Source organism: Penicillium waksmanii (genome assembly GCF_028829765.1).
Source record: "Penicillium waksmanii strain IBT 27052 chromosome Unknown utg000001l:1.0-4852451.0:1.0-4856178.0, whole genome shotgun sequence".
NCBI classification, from domain to species: domain Eukaryota; kingdom Fungi; phylum Ascomycota; class Eurotiomycetes; order Eurotiales; family Aspergillaceae; genus Penicillium; species Penicillium waksmanii.
The window spans coordinates 2754428-2770948 of record NW_026643248.1 but is presented as its reverse complement, the minus strand read 5'-3'; the positions used below and the strand labels follow the sequence as shown (position 1 = coordinate 2770948).

The following is a 16521-nucleotide window of genomic DNA, read 5'->3' as shown; positions in this document are numbered from 1 at the left end:
AAGAAATTTAGATAGAAAGCAAGATTTCTTGAAGAAATGATTAAAAATAAAATAAAAAGCTGCAAAGTAAACCGTGTATTTAAATTAATGACTTTCAGGGAATCCGACAGGGTTGAGGCTGATAGTTCCACCCGTCGGCAGAACTTTCAGGCGATTTCATCTTCCCCTCTTCACCTTTTTGGCTTGCCTTGCATCTCTCAACTCTCCAACTCAGTGGTTTTTTTTCACATCTATTCAAAATGGCGAAGTCAAAGGAGAGAAAACCCGCAAGGATCACGGTTGCATGCAATGCTTGTCGTTCTAGAAAGCAAAAGGTACGGGGTCCTCCGGACGAGCCAAGTGACCTTGCCACTAATACGAAACCCCATTCCAGTGCAGCGGGGATAAGTACGATCTGACTGTTCAGTCTATCGAAATAAACCGATGAACTAACTTATTTGAAAAGGCCCGTATGTGGGCAATGCTTGGAAAATAACCGGCCTTGTGATTGGCCAGAGCAGCTGCGCCGGTATGTAGCTGGGAGAGCGAAGGCATACCCACACGGCTCAACTACTGATCCATATTCTTATTTATACAGTGGACCCGCCAAGGGACATGTTGAAGCATTGGAGCATAGACTGCAGGTCACTGAAGGTGTACTTTTCCGCCTGCTTTCCCAGGTTTCCGACGAGCAGCTATCCAATACATTCCCAAGGGATGGTGCGATCAGCCGGGATTGTGCTGCTACTTATATGCCCCTTGCCAGACTTAATCGGAGAGGAATTGACGAGTGGTCTCAATTTCCTCTCGACAATGCACAAAACATTCGAGAATGGCAGCATCTTTTGACTGGCCAGAGCGCGGTGGATTCCGGCACTCTGCCGAGTAAGGCTGATCAATCTCCCGTCCACCATCACCAGGATAGCGGAGTGAAAAGAAAGCACCAGGAACCTGGTGAGAATGGATACCAGGACACCCTGTCGGAACAAGATTACCTCCCAATGGTATCCCCTGGCATATCTTTACCGAGTCAACGGCACGAACAGCCGCTGCTATCGCTTGTCACCACCCGCCCACACTTGGATCAGTACTGGTTATCCTTTGAGGCTGCGACTAGAAAATCTCAAATGGAGAATAAGGCTGGTTTCTCGGGTCCGCTCGATTTACCGATGGAGGGTCAGGGTCCGATAGAATCCCAAGGGATAGAACCAGTGCAGACTAGTAGCAACTGGGAAGGTGCACCTTCGGTCAATTTCCAGCAGCAGTTTCTTTGGTGAGGCTTGGATCAGACTCTTAAAAGCTCGAGCTATATGATTCTCTGCTTCAGAGGTGAAATTTGGGCTCGCGTCTTCGTCTGGGCAGTTACTTCGGAGCCTCGGGATTCCCCCAAAATCGCCCCGCAACTCACTGCACCTCTCGTGCTTTCACAATGTTTAGCTCAACTTCCCCGCATCTTGCTATTCTTTAGTTTGACTGGAAGTGGCTTGAATCCATCAACTCACACCAAGTGGACAGGCCCCACGGCGGGGGAGGTGGGGTGTTTTCAACCCCAGGATCCTTTGACCCTGGGCAATACTGCGAAGCCATATTTATTGCTCTCCGGCCTCATTTTCACTTGTTAGATGGTGAGCTCTCATCACTTCACATCAAAGGATGGCGATCAAAAAGGTATTCACACAGATTTTCAACTACCCGACCTGGACTAACCTATATCACAGGTCATTGTAGTGGGGGCCGGCCCCTCGGGGCTAATTCTCGGAATTTTGCTAGCTAAGCAAGGCATTGAGGTCGAGTTATTCGATGCTGGCGCCCAGCTAGACGAACAGCCCCGTGCAGCCCACTACGCGACCCCAGCGGCCTACGAACTGGCACGGGCGGGTGTCCTAGAAGACGTCAAAGCTCGAGGTCTTCACCCGAAGAACTTTGCCTGGAGGAAAATCGATACAACATTTATCGCTGGAGTTCATCACGATTCTTTACCGGAGGACTATCCTTACAAAATGGTTGTACTTCCTCTCGACCGATTGGGCAAACTCTTGTACGAGCATATCCAGCGTCAACCCACAGCACAGGTCAAATGGTCGCATCGCGTGGTGAAAATCGGTCAGGAACAGGGCAAGGCTTGGGTCGATGTGGAGACCCAGACTGGTTTGAAAAGATCTGAGGCGGACTATGTCATTGGATGTGATGGAGCAAGCAGCACGGTGCGGCGTGAGCTGTTTGGCCCTGAGTATCCCGGTGAAACTCTGAATGCACAAATTATCGCTACAAATGTTCGTGGCGCGGTCCCTGCGTTCTCAATGGTTGCGTCTAACTAATCATGTCGAACTAGGTATATTACGACTTCGACCGCTACGGATATTGGGACAGTAACTTTATTGTGCACCCGAAAAATTACTATATGGCAGCGAAGATAACTACGGATGGACTCTACCGAGTCACATACGGAGACACCCCGGGCCTGAGCAGAGAGGAATACATCGCGCGACAGCCTCAGCGATACGAGGAGATTCTGCCGGGAAATCCGAAGCCTGGCGAATATCGCATCACGAACATCAGCCCTTACAAGTTGCAGCAGCGATGTGCTCCGTCTTTCCGGGTCGGGAGAATTCTCCTTGCAGCCGATGCAGCGCATCTCTGTAACCCCTTGTGAGACATTCCCATCATAGATTGCCCAGATGACATATGGCTGACTTGTTTTACCCAGTGGCGGCCTAGGCTTAACGGGTGGAATTGTCGACGTGGGTAATCTTTTCGATGCATTGATTGGTATCCACAGAGGACTTGCAGACGAAAGCATCCTTGATAAGTATAGTGAAGTCCGCAAACGTATCTGGGAAGAGACGATCGATCCTATGTCGCGAGAAAATTTCCGACGGTTGTATGACCAGGATCCCAACAAAGCTCGCCAGAATGATGAGTTCTTTAAACTGTGTATTCAAGCAGAAAATGATAATAAGCTCTCACAGGAGCTAGCCTTGGTAAGTTTAATAAGTCTCTGATTCGACCTGTTTTTGTTCTGATGATCGCAGGGGTTGGATGTTTTGAAGCACGACATGACACAGTATTATAACAAGCCCAAAGGCAAAGTCGACATTCCTGGATCCCATCTGTAAGATGATTCTTCGGGATAGCCTGGAGTTAGTATACTGCAAATATAGATTTGGAATCTAGAGCTCAATTTTGGTTGAAGATGATCCATATAATTTGTCTATTTGTTTCATCCTACAGTTGATTTGCACTGTTGCATCATCATAAATTCCATAAAAATGATCCATCGTCTAACGCAAATAGGTCGCTCTCAAAGTTACTGAATTCGGCCGCAAGGGCAGAGGATGGCTCGAATAGATCAGCAAGATGCGTAGGGTTGGATGCAGATGGCAGCTGGTGTGACGGTCCCATTGGGATATAAGGGGAATGAGGCTATTAGAAATTAAGCATGCGAGCTTCGAATTGGAATGAACATGATGATACCATTTGTGCAATATCGGAAACGGAAAATGGATTCGCTTCTTCTGACTGCTTAGAAAGCAAATATTGTCTGCTGGACGATAGTGCCTTTCTGGCGCCTTGTGACATGAGTAGATCTTGCTGTGTCGTCGTGCCACGACCGCGAGCTGACTGAAGTACAACAGAAAGCAATAGAATATCCTTGACATTCGTCCCTCTTTCAGAAATGCGACGTGTCAAAGTCTCCAGAGTGTTCTCGACGAGTCGTATGAGGCTGACTCTACTAACCGGCTGACCTGATAATGTTAACGAAGTGGATCTGTGGTTGGTCGAACCTCGCTGCACCGATGCTTGATCTAGATATCGCATATATTTGCAGACATTCAGGGCAGCGCTCAGGATGTCCTGGTGGAATAACGCTTGGAAAGTTTCCCAGGATGCCTCTGACAAGTTAAATAAACCAAGACCGGAGATATTCGGATCAAAGTAGTCCTGATATGAAAGAATAGAAAGTGACGATTTGATGAATGTTTGTTGAATCTCGGGGAATAAGAGATGTTCGTTGTGGGTGCCTGCGGTAACAACGGGTTGCAGAAGAGCAAGGAGAGGCCGATGGAGAAAAACGTTCAACATAACGCGATTTAAGGCACGCCCGGAAGAGTCAAGCTCTCCAAGTTCAATAGATCGTTCCAGACAAAGAGATGCCTTCTCGAAACTCTCTTCTAGGGTCTGCTTTTGCTTCCAACGCGTCTCCAGGCTATCCTGCGGGTTTGTATGTTGGGCCATGTTCATCGTTTTGATGCGCTGGGATAACGATGCAGCAAGATAAATCTGAAACAAAGAGTCGGTCTCTTCACTCAAATCCCGTGCAGAAGGGAGAGTCGTGGTTGTCTCATCGAAGTCTGAGTCGTTAAGGTTGGCCGGGGTAAGAGCCTTAAAATCCAGTTCTGGAATCATGACTGGCATCCCGGAGGAGATAGACATCTGAAGATCCAGTTCGGCGATAGTGATCCAAAGTCGCTTCCGACATTCTGCTCGAAAAGGAGTGATCTCGGTAGAGGTGTCCGTACTAATGTGAAGACCCATAACCATCGCAGAGCGCACTAGCTCCCCACTAGTCTTCCACAGCTCCTCTGCATCTGCGAGATGCAGTTGACACGACAGCAAAAGAAGCGTCTCGGCTTGAAGTGTAGTAATTTCTGTTCTTTGCTTCCGTGGCAACTTCTTTAGCCAGGCGCGTATGTTACCAGGTGCAGTTTCTTTCAAGTAGCGCCATGATGCTGTATTACCAGTCGAAGGAGGTGTGGCCAGTACAGCAGCAGTGACGGTGAGTACGGCCATGAGGAGAGGAACGAAATCTTTGGCCGAAGAAGCCTCCAAGTCTAATGTCTCATCCCAAAGTTTAGAGTAATGTCGTAAGAAAGAGGGAACATGAACAATCCTCAAGGCCTTTTCGAAGCTCTTTGTATACACATCCACCAGGTGATCACAGAGAGGTTTAGGTGGAAGAGAGTCTAGGAGGCATTGTAATTCTGGGAAGGACTCCAACTCTGACAGAGACTCGGGAGAAGCCGTTGGTATCTGACACTTGCTCTGGAGAAACTGGACTTCCTTGGCTAATCCGACGAGGCTTGAGTCCGTGCCACACTGATTGATAAACGCTTTCGCGTCCGGGAACTGCAGAGGCCGTCAGAAAAGGCCCGACCACGAAGGCACTAAGTAGACTCACTTGGTTTAGAAGGGAAATCCTGTTATTCTGGCCATGGTAGCGGGAACGAGATCCTTTGATCACCAACGTTCCTTGGAAAGGAGTAGAAAGAGGGGAATTCTCCTGAGGCCTTGGAAATAGTCAGCGTGAGGACCAGAGATAGCTTGATGACAATGAGAGCAGATACTAACCAGGGACTTTGAATAGTGGCATCTTTTAGAGGACCAAAAACGGTCGAATTTGGTTGAACAGCGGCAAGCTCCTCGAGATGAAGCACGCGACGCTGTAGATCTTCGATGATGCCGATGTTCCGTGGAGAGTCCAGCTGGACCCGCTGGTCGGATTCCTCGGAGATGTCGAGGTGGACTCTCTTCGACTTCGGTTTCGGCTTTTGAAGTGAGGCATTTGAGTGATCGGGAGAATTAGATGGATTTGGCGCGGGATGCTGGCTGTATGTGCATTCCGCGATGCAGACTGCCTTGATGCAATTCTGACAAGGGGTAGCCCGGTCGCATTTCAGCTTCTTATCCCGACATCGCAAACAAGAGACGACTGGCCTCGGGCGCGGCCGCTTCCGCGATGGTGGACTATCACTATCCATCAATAGATATGTAGGATGTGAGAAGCCCAGGTCACGCTAATCAAGTGGAGGCCCGAGTGTTGGGATGTCGGTTGCCAGTTTGCTGCCAGTTGGTATGTGTTTGCTGTGCGATGTGAAGAGAAGATCCCAGCACAGACCGACGCGACTTGAAGCCATCAAGCAATTTACAGAGGTACTCCCCCTCAACCACCCAACAAAGTTCGAGTCTGGGTCGTTCAGACTGCCAGGGAATATCCTCAAAACTTCCACCGCATGGTATTTTCTCAAAATTGACAACCAACTCGGATGGCGGATAAACTAGTAACTATCCATTTCAATAACAATCCACAACTGCAAGCGACACTTGATGCGATGGTGCGATTCTAATCGGATGATATCACCAGGCAAAAATTTCCGATAGGTTCACTACAAGCTTACCTGATTCTTCGCGCCGGACCTTATACGCAGTACCGAGGTTGCCATGTGCAGGTTACCATGTGCAGCTTCCTACTCGTACAGGCTTGCTCTTCGCCTTTGAACCCCTGATGCATCCCTGACAGCGGCGATCACTCCTTCTCGCTTTTGCAAAGACCAATCAGGTCATCAAATGCCAAGCGGAGTATTTAAAAAATTAGTTCGCTTAAAGTGAAGCGCCAATTGAGATTATCCATGTGGTGCCGCCATTGCCTTGCGCCATATCGACAATCGAAGACGATCACCTCGCTTAGATGGAGACGGCCCGTATTACGAGTGTACAAAATCGGGTATAAATCGAGACTCAGAATAGCCACATCACGGCACTGATTGATACTCTCTCCTACTACGCGTGTCAGGATTTCAGAATGAAGCACTTCCCTGTCTCCTGGAAGGTTCTCACCGTTGTCATGACCTGCGCTAACGCAGTGATTGCCGACAATCCATTGGCTACACCGGACCAAAAGGAGTTGGATGCACTTGCGATCAAGCTCAATCAGAAATATGATTTTGTCGTGCTCAAGGCCGAAGCTAAAGTCGCATATCAAACTGCTCATGGGCTTCCGATTAGTGACGCAGCCTCTTCTCGTCTCGACGCAGCAATCGACGAATTGGCTTTCAGTGCTCTCCAAAAGGCCATAAATACGGACCCGTATCATCCTAAAGCATACTGGGTTGATGCTGGACCTCGGAGCTGGTTTGATCTTGATGTTCCTGGTGGTCGGTACTCATACGACAACCCGGATTGCATCTATCGCACTATTCCAATCGATGACAGTCTAAATTATGTGATTCAAGGATACCGCCACACCCCCGCCCTATAGATGTTACTTTCTCTTTGATCAGCGACCCAAATTCACAAAATACCGTGGCACATCTGTCCGGTTCTGATTTGGTCATTGAGGACGATGGTTCATACACAATCACTATCAACAGCTCGTCTGCAGATGGTGCAAAGAATCACATTCAGTCTACTTCCTCAGGAAAGCAGCTTTTTGTGCGAAACAATTTAGGCGATTGGCAGTCTGAAAAACCAGACAACATCTCCGTTGTGCTGGTCGATGATGCCTCGGGACAGGATCCGATCAGCGAATCGAAAATTATCAGCACCGCAAGATGGAATTTGCAGGAATCAATCGTGGACTACGGGGTTGGCGCATTGGGCATCAAGACAATGATCAACAAATTAAACACCCTCAAAGCCCCAAGTCAGTCTAGCACCTTGGGCACCCTGACGAGCCAGGCTAGCTCCTTCGGCCATTTCAAGCTAGGCGACCAAGAGGCTCTTGTCGCAACAGTTACCCAAGGCGATGCAGATTATTTTGTCTTTCCCTGGACGGACCCTTGGATGATCACGACTGAGCCAGGATACAGCCAAGTCAGCCTGAATAATATTCAGGCTTCTGTTAACGACAATGGCACTTACACGTTTGTGGTATCTCTTGAGGACCCAGGTGTCTACAACTGGATCAACACAACTGGCTTATATGAAGGGACAGCCATGGTGCGTTGGCAAGGCTTATCTGACGATGCAACTTCCTCATCGAATCCCCCCCGCTATAGTTGCTCAAGTAGTTCCTCTGTCCGGGCTTGGATCTATTCTACCACCAGGAACGCGATTCGTGACACCAGAGGAGCGCTCAGAGCAATTAAGTAAGCGTCGTTCGGGATACTCTCAAAGAAATGCAACGTGAACGCAGCGTCGATCTGGAAACACAAAGCGAGGTCTTATCATTTTACGATGGTATTTGTTGCCAATTTATATCGATTCTCTGCTTCCAGGGCTTAGAAATGCAACCTACTAGTAAATTCCATTTTTAATAAAAGGGCTTTGTTTTCAAAAATAAGATATAATTTCAGATCTTTTCCAAGTAAAACCACTACAGAACATAAGGGCGGCCGACCCGTAAAAAGAGAAAAGAACGCCCAATGAGTATTTAATCCTCAATTCCACATTATTCAAGAGCATCGCATCAATTTGTGATCACAGGACAAGAGTTATCCCACTTTGTTTGAGCAGCTGTATCAACCAAAAAAGAAGCAACACTCTTCCGGCTTGCAGACCCCATCATTGGCACACCCTTCCCATCATTTGGCCACTCTCGTAAATCCATAGCGTCACTCTCCACTAAGCGCGAAGGTCGCACCATCACATAAGTAACACCACTTTGGCGGACTTCACGGTCAGTATGGTTGTGATCGGTGTATTGGTAGCTCATGTTGGACATGCTCATCAGTCCCCTCATCAGGCAGGGCATATTATCCCACGAAGCGCCCACTCCAAAGGCCTGTAGAATAACGATTTTTAAAACTTTGAACTCCTTCATGACGGATACTACATTGGCATTGCTGTCAGCCATCAGACGTGGTGGAGAGATCGGGGCAGCGAATGGACTGTCAGAGGCTCTTGGGGCACTAAGAGTCACGACTACCGCGTCTGGTGTTTGTATTTTGAAGGCATCTCGTATGTTTTCGATATTTGTTGGAGTCCCTGTAATCGAGTTAGTCATTTGTCTCTGTGCAAGCAGTAGCATTGCGGAATTTCATACCTTCGACTACATTCACGTCTGGGAACTCGTCCATCGAGACTGGGTTACGAACCAATGCTGTGACATGGTGTCCTATTTAAAGTATTAGCAAGAAACTCAAGAGTATTATAGGTTCCTGCTTCAGTTAAACCATACCTTGACGTAGAAGCTCAAAAATAGTGAGCTTTCCAGTGCGGCCACTTCCTCCGATGATAAGGATATGCATATTGAGTTGATGAGCGACTTGTGGTGTTACTTGCAAAAAAAGATGCTCGTTTGTATTGAGGAATTAATGATTGATCACGAATGAAGAATTAATTTAGAACTAATCGAGGCCACAAACTAAAGCTTCTTATAGAAAATTCCTGTGGTTGTTTTTGGTGGTGATGAATCGGATCCGAGATTTCCAGTCCGGATCCGAAGCAATCACCACCCCTTTCTTCGAGGGGCCTTGATTTCTAAGAAATTGACCCCTAAGTGCATAACGATCAAGATTTTTTGTCTAAAGAATCAATTCAAAGCGTAATATCACAATATTATGCTTTCGGGTGGGTTATTACCATCAGTTTTCCCATTCCACGAGTATCAGAGGCGTGGTATACAACGCGACATTATCTCCGACTGCGTCGGTCTTTGTATACGTGAGGTAGATCTCATTGGAGTCAGGCAGAGAAAATGCAGGATTCGCCTGTAAGGTATATGCTCCCAATGAATAATTTCCGTTGGCACCAGAGTAGAATTTAACTGGCTCAGTCCACGGTCCTTCTGGTGCAGGCGAAGTGGTGATATAGAAATCCGCCGAGACTGAGTTACTGGGCTGGCCGATCCAGACAAACGACTTCCAAGGGTTGGAAAAGTAGTAAGTTCCCTGACCGCCGGCAGATGCATTCTCGATCGTTGCCGCATCGTCGTCTAGTTCTGGCCTGGTTGTTGTCCAAGCTCCATTCACATAGAATTCGTACTTGGACTTATCTTCAACACTGGCAACGGGTACACGTGCGAGATTCACAGAGCCCCCCCGTGGCTTGTCCCCAGATATAAACAATGTCATCTTGGACCACACCTCCATATGTACCAAAAGGAATGTCGTTCTCAGCCCAGAAAGCTTGGTTGACCAACTCGGCCTTGGGGAGTCCACTAGCCCCAGATGTATAGGTGACGCGGTAGAGAGCGACGGATGGGTGTTGGATAAGGTCGGAAAGACCCGAAATATGGGAGTTGCTGATCCACGTATATCCAGTAGTCGTACCACTAGAATCCAAGCTGGTGACCAGGGGAGGTGCGTTGGCCCACAGCGGATATCTTGTTCCGTCTGAGCATATCCCAGCCTGGTTATCGTCACAGTTCCCAGGAACAAGTGGATAGAAAGATTTGTCTTGATTATCACCGTACATGGTCAGCTGAGAGCCACCACCAGTAACGAAGTCCGACCATGACGCGGAGCTAGTAAAAATCGGCAAATTTGGGATTCCATCCGGATCATAATGTTGTGTGTCTCGGCATACCCACAAAGCACGATCTCCAAACAGAGAAGATCCACAGGAGTCTCGATTCAAAGAAGAGTCTGCCAGAATGCCAACTACTTGTGGTGTTCCTTTCACGACAGGCTTTATAGAATCGCGCTTCTCCTGGTTACTTGGGACTGCGAGGGTTATGTGGACCAAACAAGCTGCTAGAAGGTTGAATTTCATCATGAAGCTGAGATTAAAAAGTCCCTTAGGGTGTATATTGGAAATTCGAAGAAGATAAACTCTATCCTAAGAATTATTTTCCTCCCTTCTATCTCTATGAACCGCATGCTTACATCCCTTTTTTGTCACTTTGTTTTGTCTAAAGATCAAAAGGGTTTGTCCTCACGTTGCAACGCATGAAACTCGGACCAGGCGCTATTGGCGGCCCTGTGCGCTGCTAGGCGCTTGCCGAGTCACTCGGACCCCTCCGACCATCACGAATGCCGTGCAGACATGTGGGGTAGCAAAGTTGAAAATTGATTAAAATTCTTTATTGGGATTTCTTCTATTGATAAACGAAAGGCTCAACGAGGCATTTTCGATTCGCGTGAATCTGAATCGATGTGTGAAAAGGATAGCTAGCTGACCAGAGGTTGGCTTCCCTGAAAATAGTTGTAACAAACGACTTCATTTTCTCCCTTGTAAAAGAAACATCATATACTTACAGAAGGAACAAGAAGTTGTCGTCCTCGAAGCCCCGGCGCGGGTGATTTGACCGTTTTGAGACCGTTTTTAGAAATTATTCACGCAAGTCACTAGAAAGACAAACGAGGCTGACTGTGAGGCATATTACTTGCGTATTCCAAGTGGAGAAGGGCGGAATTCGGCTGTCACTTACCCCGAGCCCGCAATCAAATACTGTGCCGAGCCATTCGCTTCGGCACACCGGTGGCATTTTAACCTTTCTATTCGGGTTAATGAGGTCCCCAGTGCTACCATAATATGGATAATCCCACGAGAGTTCTCTGTACCGCATGTCCTCTCTTTGACGAATATCTCAGAGGACTCGGTCAACGGGATTGTTGGTCCCGATATCGCCGCAAAATCCGGGTTAATATATATACGGCGGGGAGCATGTGTCCAAGCCATCCATCCGTTCACCCAAAATGTGAGCGCCGATCAGACGCCCTTGGAACAGAGTAAGCCCCGCAAAGCCCCCTGCGCCACTAGCAGACAATACCCCTGACCGTCGATTCTGTTTCAGGCGTACAGTCTGACCCCTAGATAGTGCCCCGGAGCATTTCCCCTTATGAGACAAGACTGTGAAATATCAAGTTACACTAGATAGCTAGACCATAAATGTATTAGCTTCAGATGATGACACGGTGACGCCTTATAGGTTATGTCTGCGAATTTTACCTGCGACCGTTAGACCGACATTGTGGCTTGAAAGGTTGCATCGATGAACTATGGTCTAATCCCTTGATGCAGCCAAGTATCATATTCACGCTAAATTGTATTATATCGCAATTCATAGGTCGACAGGCTTTCTGGAATATGAATCGGGCCACCGGTGAGCACAGTCCAATGAGACCGGTGCAAGCGACAGCCTTTTGTAGTTCGTGGTCAATGCGTATTATCCACTCTCGGCCATTTAGGGCAGATTTGATTCGTTTGGTTTTCCAGTACGCGGGGCCCCGGATTCTCTATATTGTGTGCTATCTGGAGAGCAAGTCGGTGAGTTAACAGAAGAAAATTTGCAAGGACTTTTCTTGAAGTTGTGAAAGATGTTTAATACCTTCGTCGGAGTCAGCAACAGTGATTCAGTGCAAACTCCAACCGAGCGACGTCGTTCAATTGTTACTAAAGCATGCGTGGAATGCCGCAGACGCAAAACCAAGTGCGTCGGAACGCAGCCTTGTACGGGCTGTCTGGCCTGTAACGTGGAATGTGTTTTCCCTGAATTTCGTCGGAGAGGAAGGAAGTGAGCATGGCACACCATTTTGATAAACGCTTCCTTCGACTGACGTTTCAACTCCGATAGGAGCCAGAAGGTGGCAACGAACGCTACCCCTGGTGGGGACTATGAGGCTATTGTCAAGCTTCTCTTTCCGAATACCTCTGTACAGACACTCAAAAGTCTTTCCCGGGCGAACTTATTAGAGCAAGCTCGGCTGGAAGGTGACTTCACTCCAGGCACAAGCAATTATAGCTCCTCAGTCACATCGCCTGACGTTGCAATTGCACACAAGCCGAGATCCGTGCCGGACTCGGATGCCAATGATCGACTCTACAAATTACAGTATCAAGACTCGGCAATTTTTGAATGGGATGAGAATTCGCCAGGAGTTTGCACGTCTGTGGAAGACGATGTGAATGCACTTTCTCTATCAAAAGATCCCAAGTCTTCATTTGTCGGAATTTCATCTGTCGCTGCAGCTGTCAGGGCTTTAACAAAAATTCTCCCATCCCGGATAGAGAATCCACCTGGGTCAGAAAGAGCAAAATCTGAAATATTCGAAGATCTGCGAACGACAACAATAACGACCTCTAACCTCGGGCCAATATGTTCATACCGTGAGGAACAACGATTGATTGACGCTTATTTTGCGAAAATTCACGTTTTTGCTCCTGTCATACACGAGCCCAGTTTTCGCAGCAGGTATCTGAATCATCAAGGAACTACTGATCGATCATGGCTTGCGCTTTTGAATATAGTCCTCGCACTCGGAAGCATAACCTCCTCGGCAGGAGACTCCGAAGAGGATTTGCAGTACTTCCATTTGGCTCAACAGTATCTGTCGCTGGAAAGCTTTGGTAGTGGTCGGTTAGAAACTCTACAAGCACTTCTGCTCATGGGAGGCCAGTACCTGCATTTCAGGAATCGTCCAAATATGGCTTCTGCAATTATCGGGGCTTGCTACCGGATTGCAAGTGGTCTTGGGCTACACCTACAATCCCCTGACGATATGCAGGGAAAGGTTTGTCCCCAAGAAGAGCTAAAGCGCCGCAACTGGTGGACTATTTATGTCCTCGATACCTGGGGTTCTGTGACGTTGGGTAGACCTTCAACTACACATGGGATTGCGGTAGATTTACCAAATAACCTTCTCGATGACAAGGTATGACCCATCAATTGGAAACATTTTGCCTTTGTCCATGGCAGCCACGGTATACTAATTTTGCGTCCAGCGCGGTATTCTTCCTATGTCGGAGCCCACGATAAACTCTCCTCTCATTCATAACATCGAGCTGTGCAAGATCATGAACCAGATCCAGGATCGCCTAATAGTGAATTCAGTTATGGCAGATGATGAGCTTCGACACTATGATGAGATGTTGCTATCATGGTTTGAAAACCTGCCGCCATTCCTACACTCAGCCAATATCTGTCCACCCGACCTTCAGGATGCCCGAGTGGTTCTCAAGTGGAGGTATCACAATATCCGATTTCTATTACACAGGCCAATCCTCCTCGACACAGTCATCAGAAGTATTCCAATGGATCATCTTGCTCTCAACGAGCGGATAGCTGTCTCCAAATGCCGGGAAGTCGCCATGGAGACCATTTTTAGCATTCAGGCGGAATGGCGACCCAACAAAATCTGTTGCTGGAATGCTGTCTGGTTCCTATTTCAAGCGTGTCTTATCCCATTAATGGCAATTGCGGTGGAATCGGAAGACCATGCAGACTATCAAAATTGGTGCAATCAAGTTCAAACTGGGATAGATGCTTGCGAGGAGATGTCACAATTCAGCCCAGTGGGGCAGAAGACCAAGACTTTTCTTACACAACTCTTCATGGCTGTTGTCAATAACCCAACGGTCAATTCCAAATACGATATGATCACAGAGGCTCAACCCCCGATCGATACGGTCATGGGACTGTTCGCTGGCGACTGGGATCAGTTGAATGGATACAACGTCTTTGGACATATCAATACAGTTGGAAACCCCTACCTTGATGACCATTTTCTTGAGCAATACTACGCCCCGAGCGGTATCTGAACTTTAATAAGGACTTTCGTATAAACGAGGGACAGTATGCTCGCTTTAATGGATTTTTGGCGTTCTCTTTTCTTATACCCTGGTTGTATATCCTGCTTACCTGAAGATTTTTTGTCTAACACTTACTTGAAATTTCTGATCTCCATCGTATATACAAACTTTCCTTATACGTTATACGAGTCTCATGAGTTAGTGACATCCATTCATCCTCCGCTGAAGCTAAACACTGAAGTCTCAAGCCCAAGGCCAAGCTTATTTGATCCAGAACAAAGCCCTTGTTTTCCACTTTGCTATTCCATCATTCAAAGAAGAACAATCAAGCTTCCGCGGCTTTGTTAAATATAGTATTGTTTCTCACTTTCAGTAGTACTATTTTCTCTTCACTCTTCGGGGTATATAAAGACGCAAGCTACTCCCTTTCACATCCTACATTATTCATCCCCGCCGGGGCCTCAAGCGAATCTTCACATTTCGCTCCTACGATCCGAGTTTCTCTCTCAAGAGTCCGACTTATACTACTAGTACAACTAGGCACAACAAAGGTCCATCATCCACTGCCATCATGAATACCGACTCCGAAGCGGGTGCCGCTGAGTATACAGGCGCTCTCTGGCTGAATTTTAAATTCGTCCCCTCGGATAGTGACTTATCGGATAGGGACCTCCTCGATAAGATCCTTACCTCGATTCAAAGTCGACAAGTAACTATCTCCTGTCATTCTCTCGGCGCATATGCATCCTATTTTTTTTTCTATCAAGATTAACGGGCTATTCCACGGTGTAGACGGTATTTATAAAGAAGCCTCTAGTAAAGTCGAGGCTTGGCTACAAACAGTTGATCTGGTGGGATGTCCATTTTCACGCAGGGAGATATTCAAACTTTGAGTCAGCCCTGCAGGCAAAACTCCTTAATATGCATCTAAATGAGAGCACAGTTTCATCTTTTGGGCTGCTGAGGACATTGGTCGGCAAAGAAGCCGCAGTCTCACGATACAAGCTTTAGATGATGTGGCTTTCGAAATAACTTTCTTTGTTGTTAAGGAAATCATCACCAATATCACATTTCAAAATCCATTCATTGGCATATATTACCTAGGTAGTGCTCTACTTGTAGGTAGTTTCAGCCTCTTTCAATTGTAGTTATATAGTACCTTGGCACGTAAGTCAATTCATCTTCTCGGCTCACAGTATTATTTCGAAGGTTCAGTAAGATTATTTAAGCTGATTCATTGCTCAAGATATTAAGACTCAAACTTTGAGAAGCTCAACTCTGCGGTCAATTTGCATACAGTAATATTCGAAATCAGATTTACCTCTACACTCTTGGACTTTCATTCCCGTACCTTAGCTTAAAACACGTAGTCTAATTTTAGCCTTTTACCCAAGAGCCCCCTGTCAGGCTGTATTGTATTTCCTGGTAGCAAAGAATGGGTCGTTGTTATAATACCGTAATTTGCCTAGTGTAAGATGGGAACGCTCGCTGGCAGTCTGTCAAGCAGACGGGTCGATCACAAGAGGACAAAACCACCACACTCGCAGAGTGCAGGAGAGAGTAGTAGTAGACAAAGCGGTGCCCTACTGAGAAAACAGCATTCAGAGCATTCGATCCCTTGCTCGAATGCTAGCAATCCGAAATAACGAAAATAACATTGGGTGACCCGAAAGGTGTTGTGTAAGTTAACTATCATCGAGGGCTTGTATACTGCATGTAAGGCCTAAGGCCTACAACGTCACCTGATATCACCAGAGCGATTCCCCCACTACACTAGGAATTTGATTGAATCTTTCGATGCCAAGAGACCGAACAAAGAGGCATCTTCGTCTCTTACGTTTTGATCTTCTCATGACAGCAGCCTTCACTTACACTCCTTTGACATCCAATAGAAGGCTGCAGTGTCTACATAGAGAACGAACCTTGGTAGGCAAATATGTTTTTTCTTCCTGTGGCTACTGTTATTCACTGCGATTTTCATTGGTCGCCGTTGTCGATTGAAAGCTGGTACCGCTAAGAAGCTGGCATGGACCTGTCAAGGGCTGCCGTCGTGTGTCAAGATGATACAGAGCCCAAATTACGACAATTTAATCTCGCAGTTGAGAATTTTTCCGGAGAATACTTGTCAGTGGGGCTTGTATTGTTTTTTACACAGACACAGAGTAACCGACACATTGCGGGATGTTTTCACTTGTAACTTCGATACGCCGACACCTCGATATCCCACTTCGAAAACCATCGTCCTTTGGTGCGCGCAAATCCTGATTCGAAGGCACTGGCAGCCTTGTAAGAGTCTCACATTAGCACTAGACAAAAGTGGGTCGCAGGATCAACACTGGACCTGATTACAAT

General features: G+C 47.1%; 7 protein-coding genes across 7 annotated transcripts; 4 read left to right on the top strand and 3 right to left on the bottom strand.

The window, feature by feature from the left end:
• Positions 1-288: 288 nt before the first annotated feature.
• N7481_001005 (uncharacterized protein) lies at positions 289-1256 on the top strand (the record flags this gene model as incomplete). Its single annotated transcript, XM_057260224.1, has 2 exons — positions 289-314; positions 578-1256. 2 exons carry the CDS (start codon positions 289-291, stop codon positions 1254-1256), a joined length of 705 nt encoding a protein of 234 aa, XP_057128056.1.
• Positions 1257-1632: 376 nt separating this feature from the next.
• N7481_001004 (FAD-dependent oxidoreductase) lies at positions 1633-3089 on the top strand (the record flags this gene model as incomplete). Its single annotated transcript, XM_057260223.1, has 5 exons — positions 1633-1647; positions 1698-2252; positions 2312-2628; positions 2687-2960; positions 3012-3089. Coding segments are annotated over 5 exons (1239 nt in total), but the record flags the coding sequence as incomplete, so codon positions are not given.
• A 142-nt stretch (positions 3090-3231) lies between these two features.
• N7481_001003 (Zn(II)2Cys6 transcription factor) lies at positions 3232-5738 on the bottom strand (the record flags this gene model as incomplete). The annotated part of the gene is made up of 4 exons (XM_057260222.1): positions 3232-3402; positions 3454-5106; positions 5159-5267; positions 5329-5738. 4 exons carry the CDS (start codon positions 5736-5738, stop codon positions 3232-3234), a joined length of 2343 nt encoding a protein of 780 aa, XP_057128054.1.
• An 821-nt stretch (positions 5739-6559) lies between these two features.
• On the top strand, positions 6560-7817 carry N7481_001002 (uncharacterized protein; the record flags this gene model as incomplete). Its single annotated transcript, XM_057260221.1, has 3 exons — positions 6560-6915; positions 7038-7695; positions 7767-7817. The coding sequence occupies 3 exons, from the start codon at positions 6560-6562 to the stop codon at positions 7815-7817; spliced, it is 1065 nt and encodes a 354-aa protein (XP_057128053.1).
• A 347-nt stretch (positions 7818-8164) lies between these two features.
• N7481_001001 (uncharacterized protein) lies at positions 8165-8945 on the bottom strand (the record flags this gene model as incomplete). Its single annotated transcript, XM_057260220.1, has 3 exons — positions 8165-8682; positions 8741-8812; positions 8876-8945. 3 exons carry the CDS (start codon positions 8943-8945, stop codon positions 8165-8167), a joined length of 660 nt encoding a protein of 219 aa, XP_057128052.1.
• Positions 8946-9281: 336 nt separating this feature from the next.
• On the bottom strand, positions 9282-10410 carry N7481_001000 (uncharacterized protein; the record flags this gene model as incomplete). Its single annotated transcript, XM_057260219.1, has 2 exons — positions 9282-9637; positions 9708-10410. 2 exons carry the CDS (start codon positions 10408-10410, stop codon positions 9282-9284), a joined length of 1059 nt encoding a protein of 352 aa, XP_057128051.1.
• Positions 10411-12040: 1630 nt separating this feature from the next.
• Positions 12041-14178, top strand: N7481_000999 (fungal specific transcription factor domain-containing protein; the record flags this gene model as incomplete). The annotated part of the gene is made up of 3 exons (XM_057260218.1): positions 12041-12090; positions 12215-13292; positions 13363-14178. The coding sequence occupies 3 exons, from the start codon at positions 12041-12043 to the stop codon at positions 14176-14178; spliced, it is 1944 nt and encodes a 647-aa protein (XP_057128050.1).
• Between the last annotated feature and the right edge of the window lie 2343 nt (positions 14179-16521).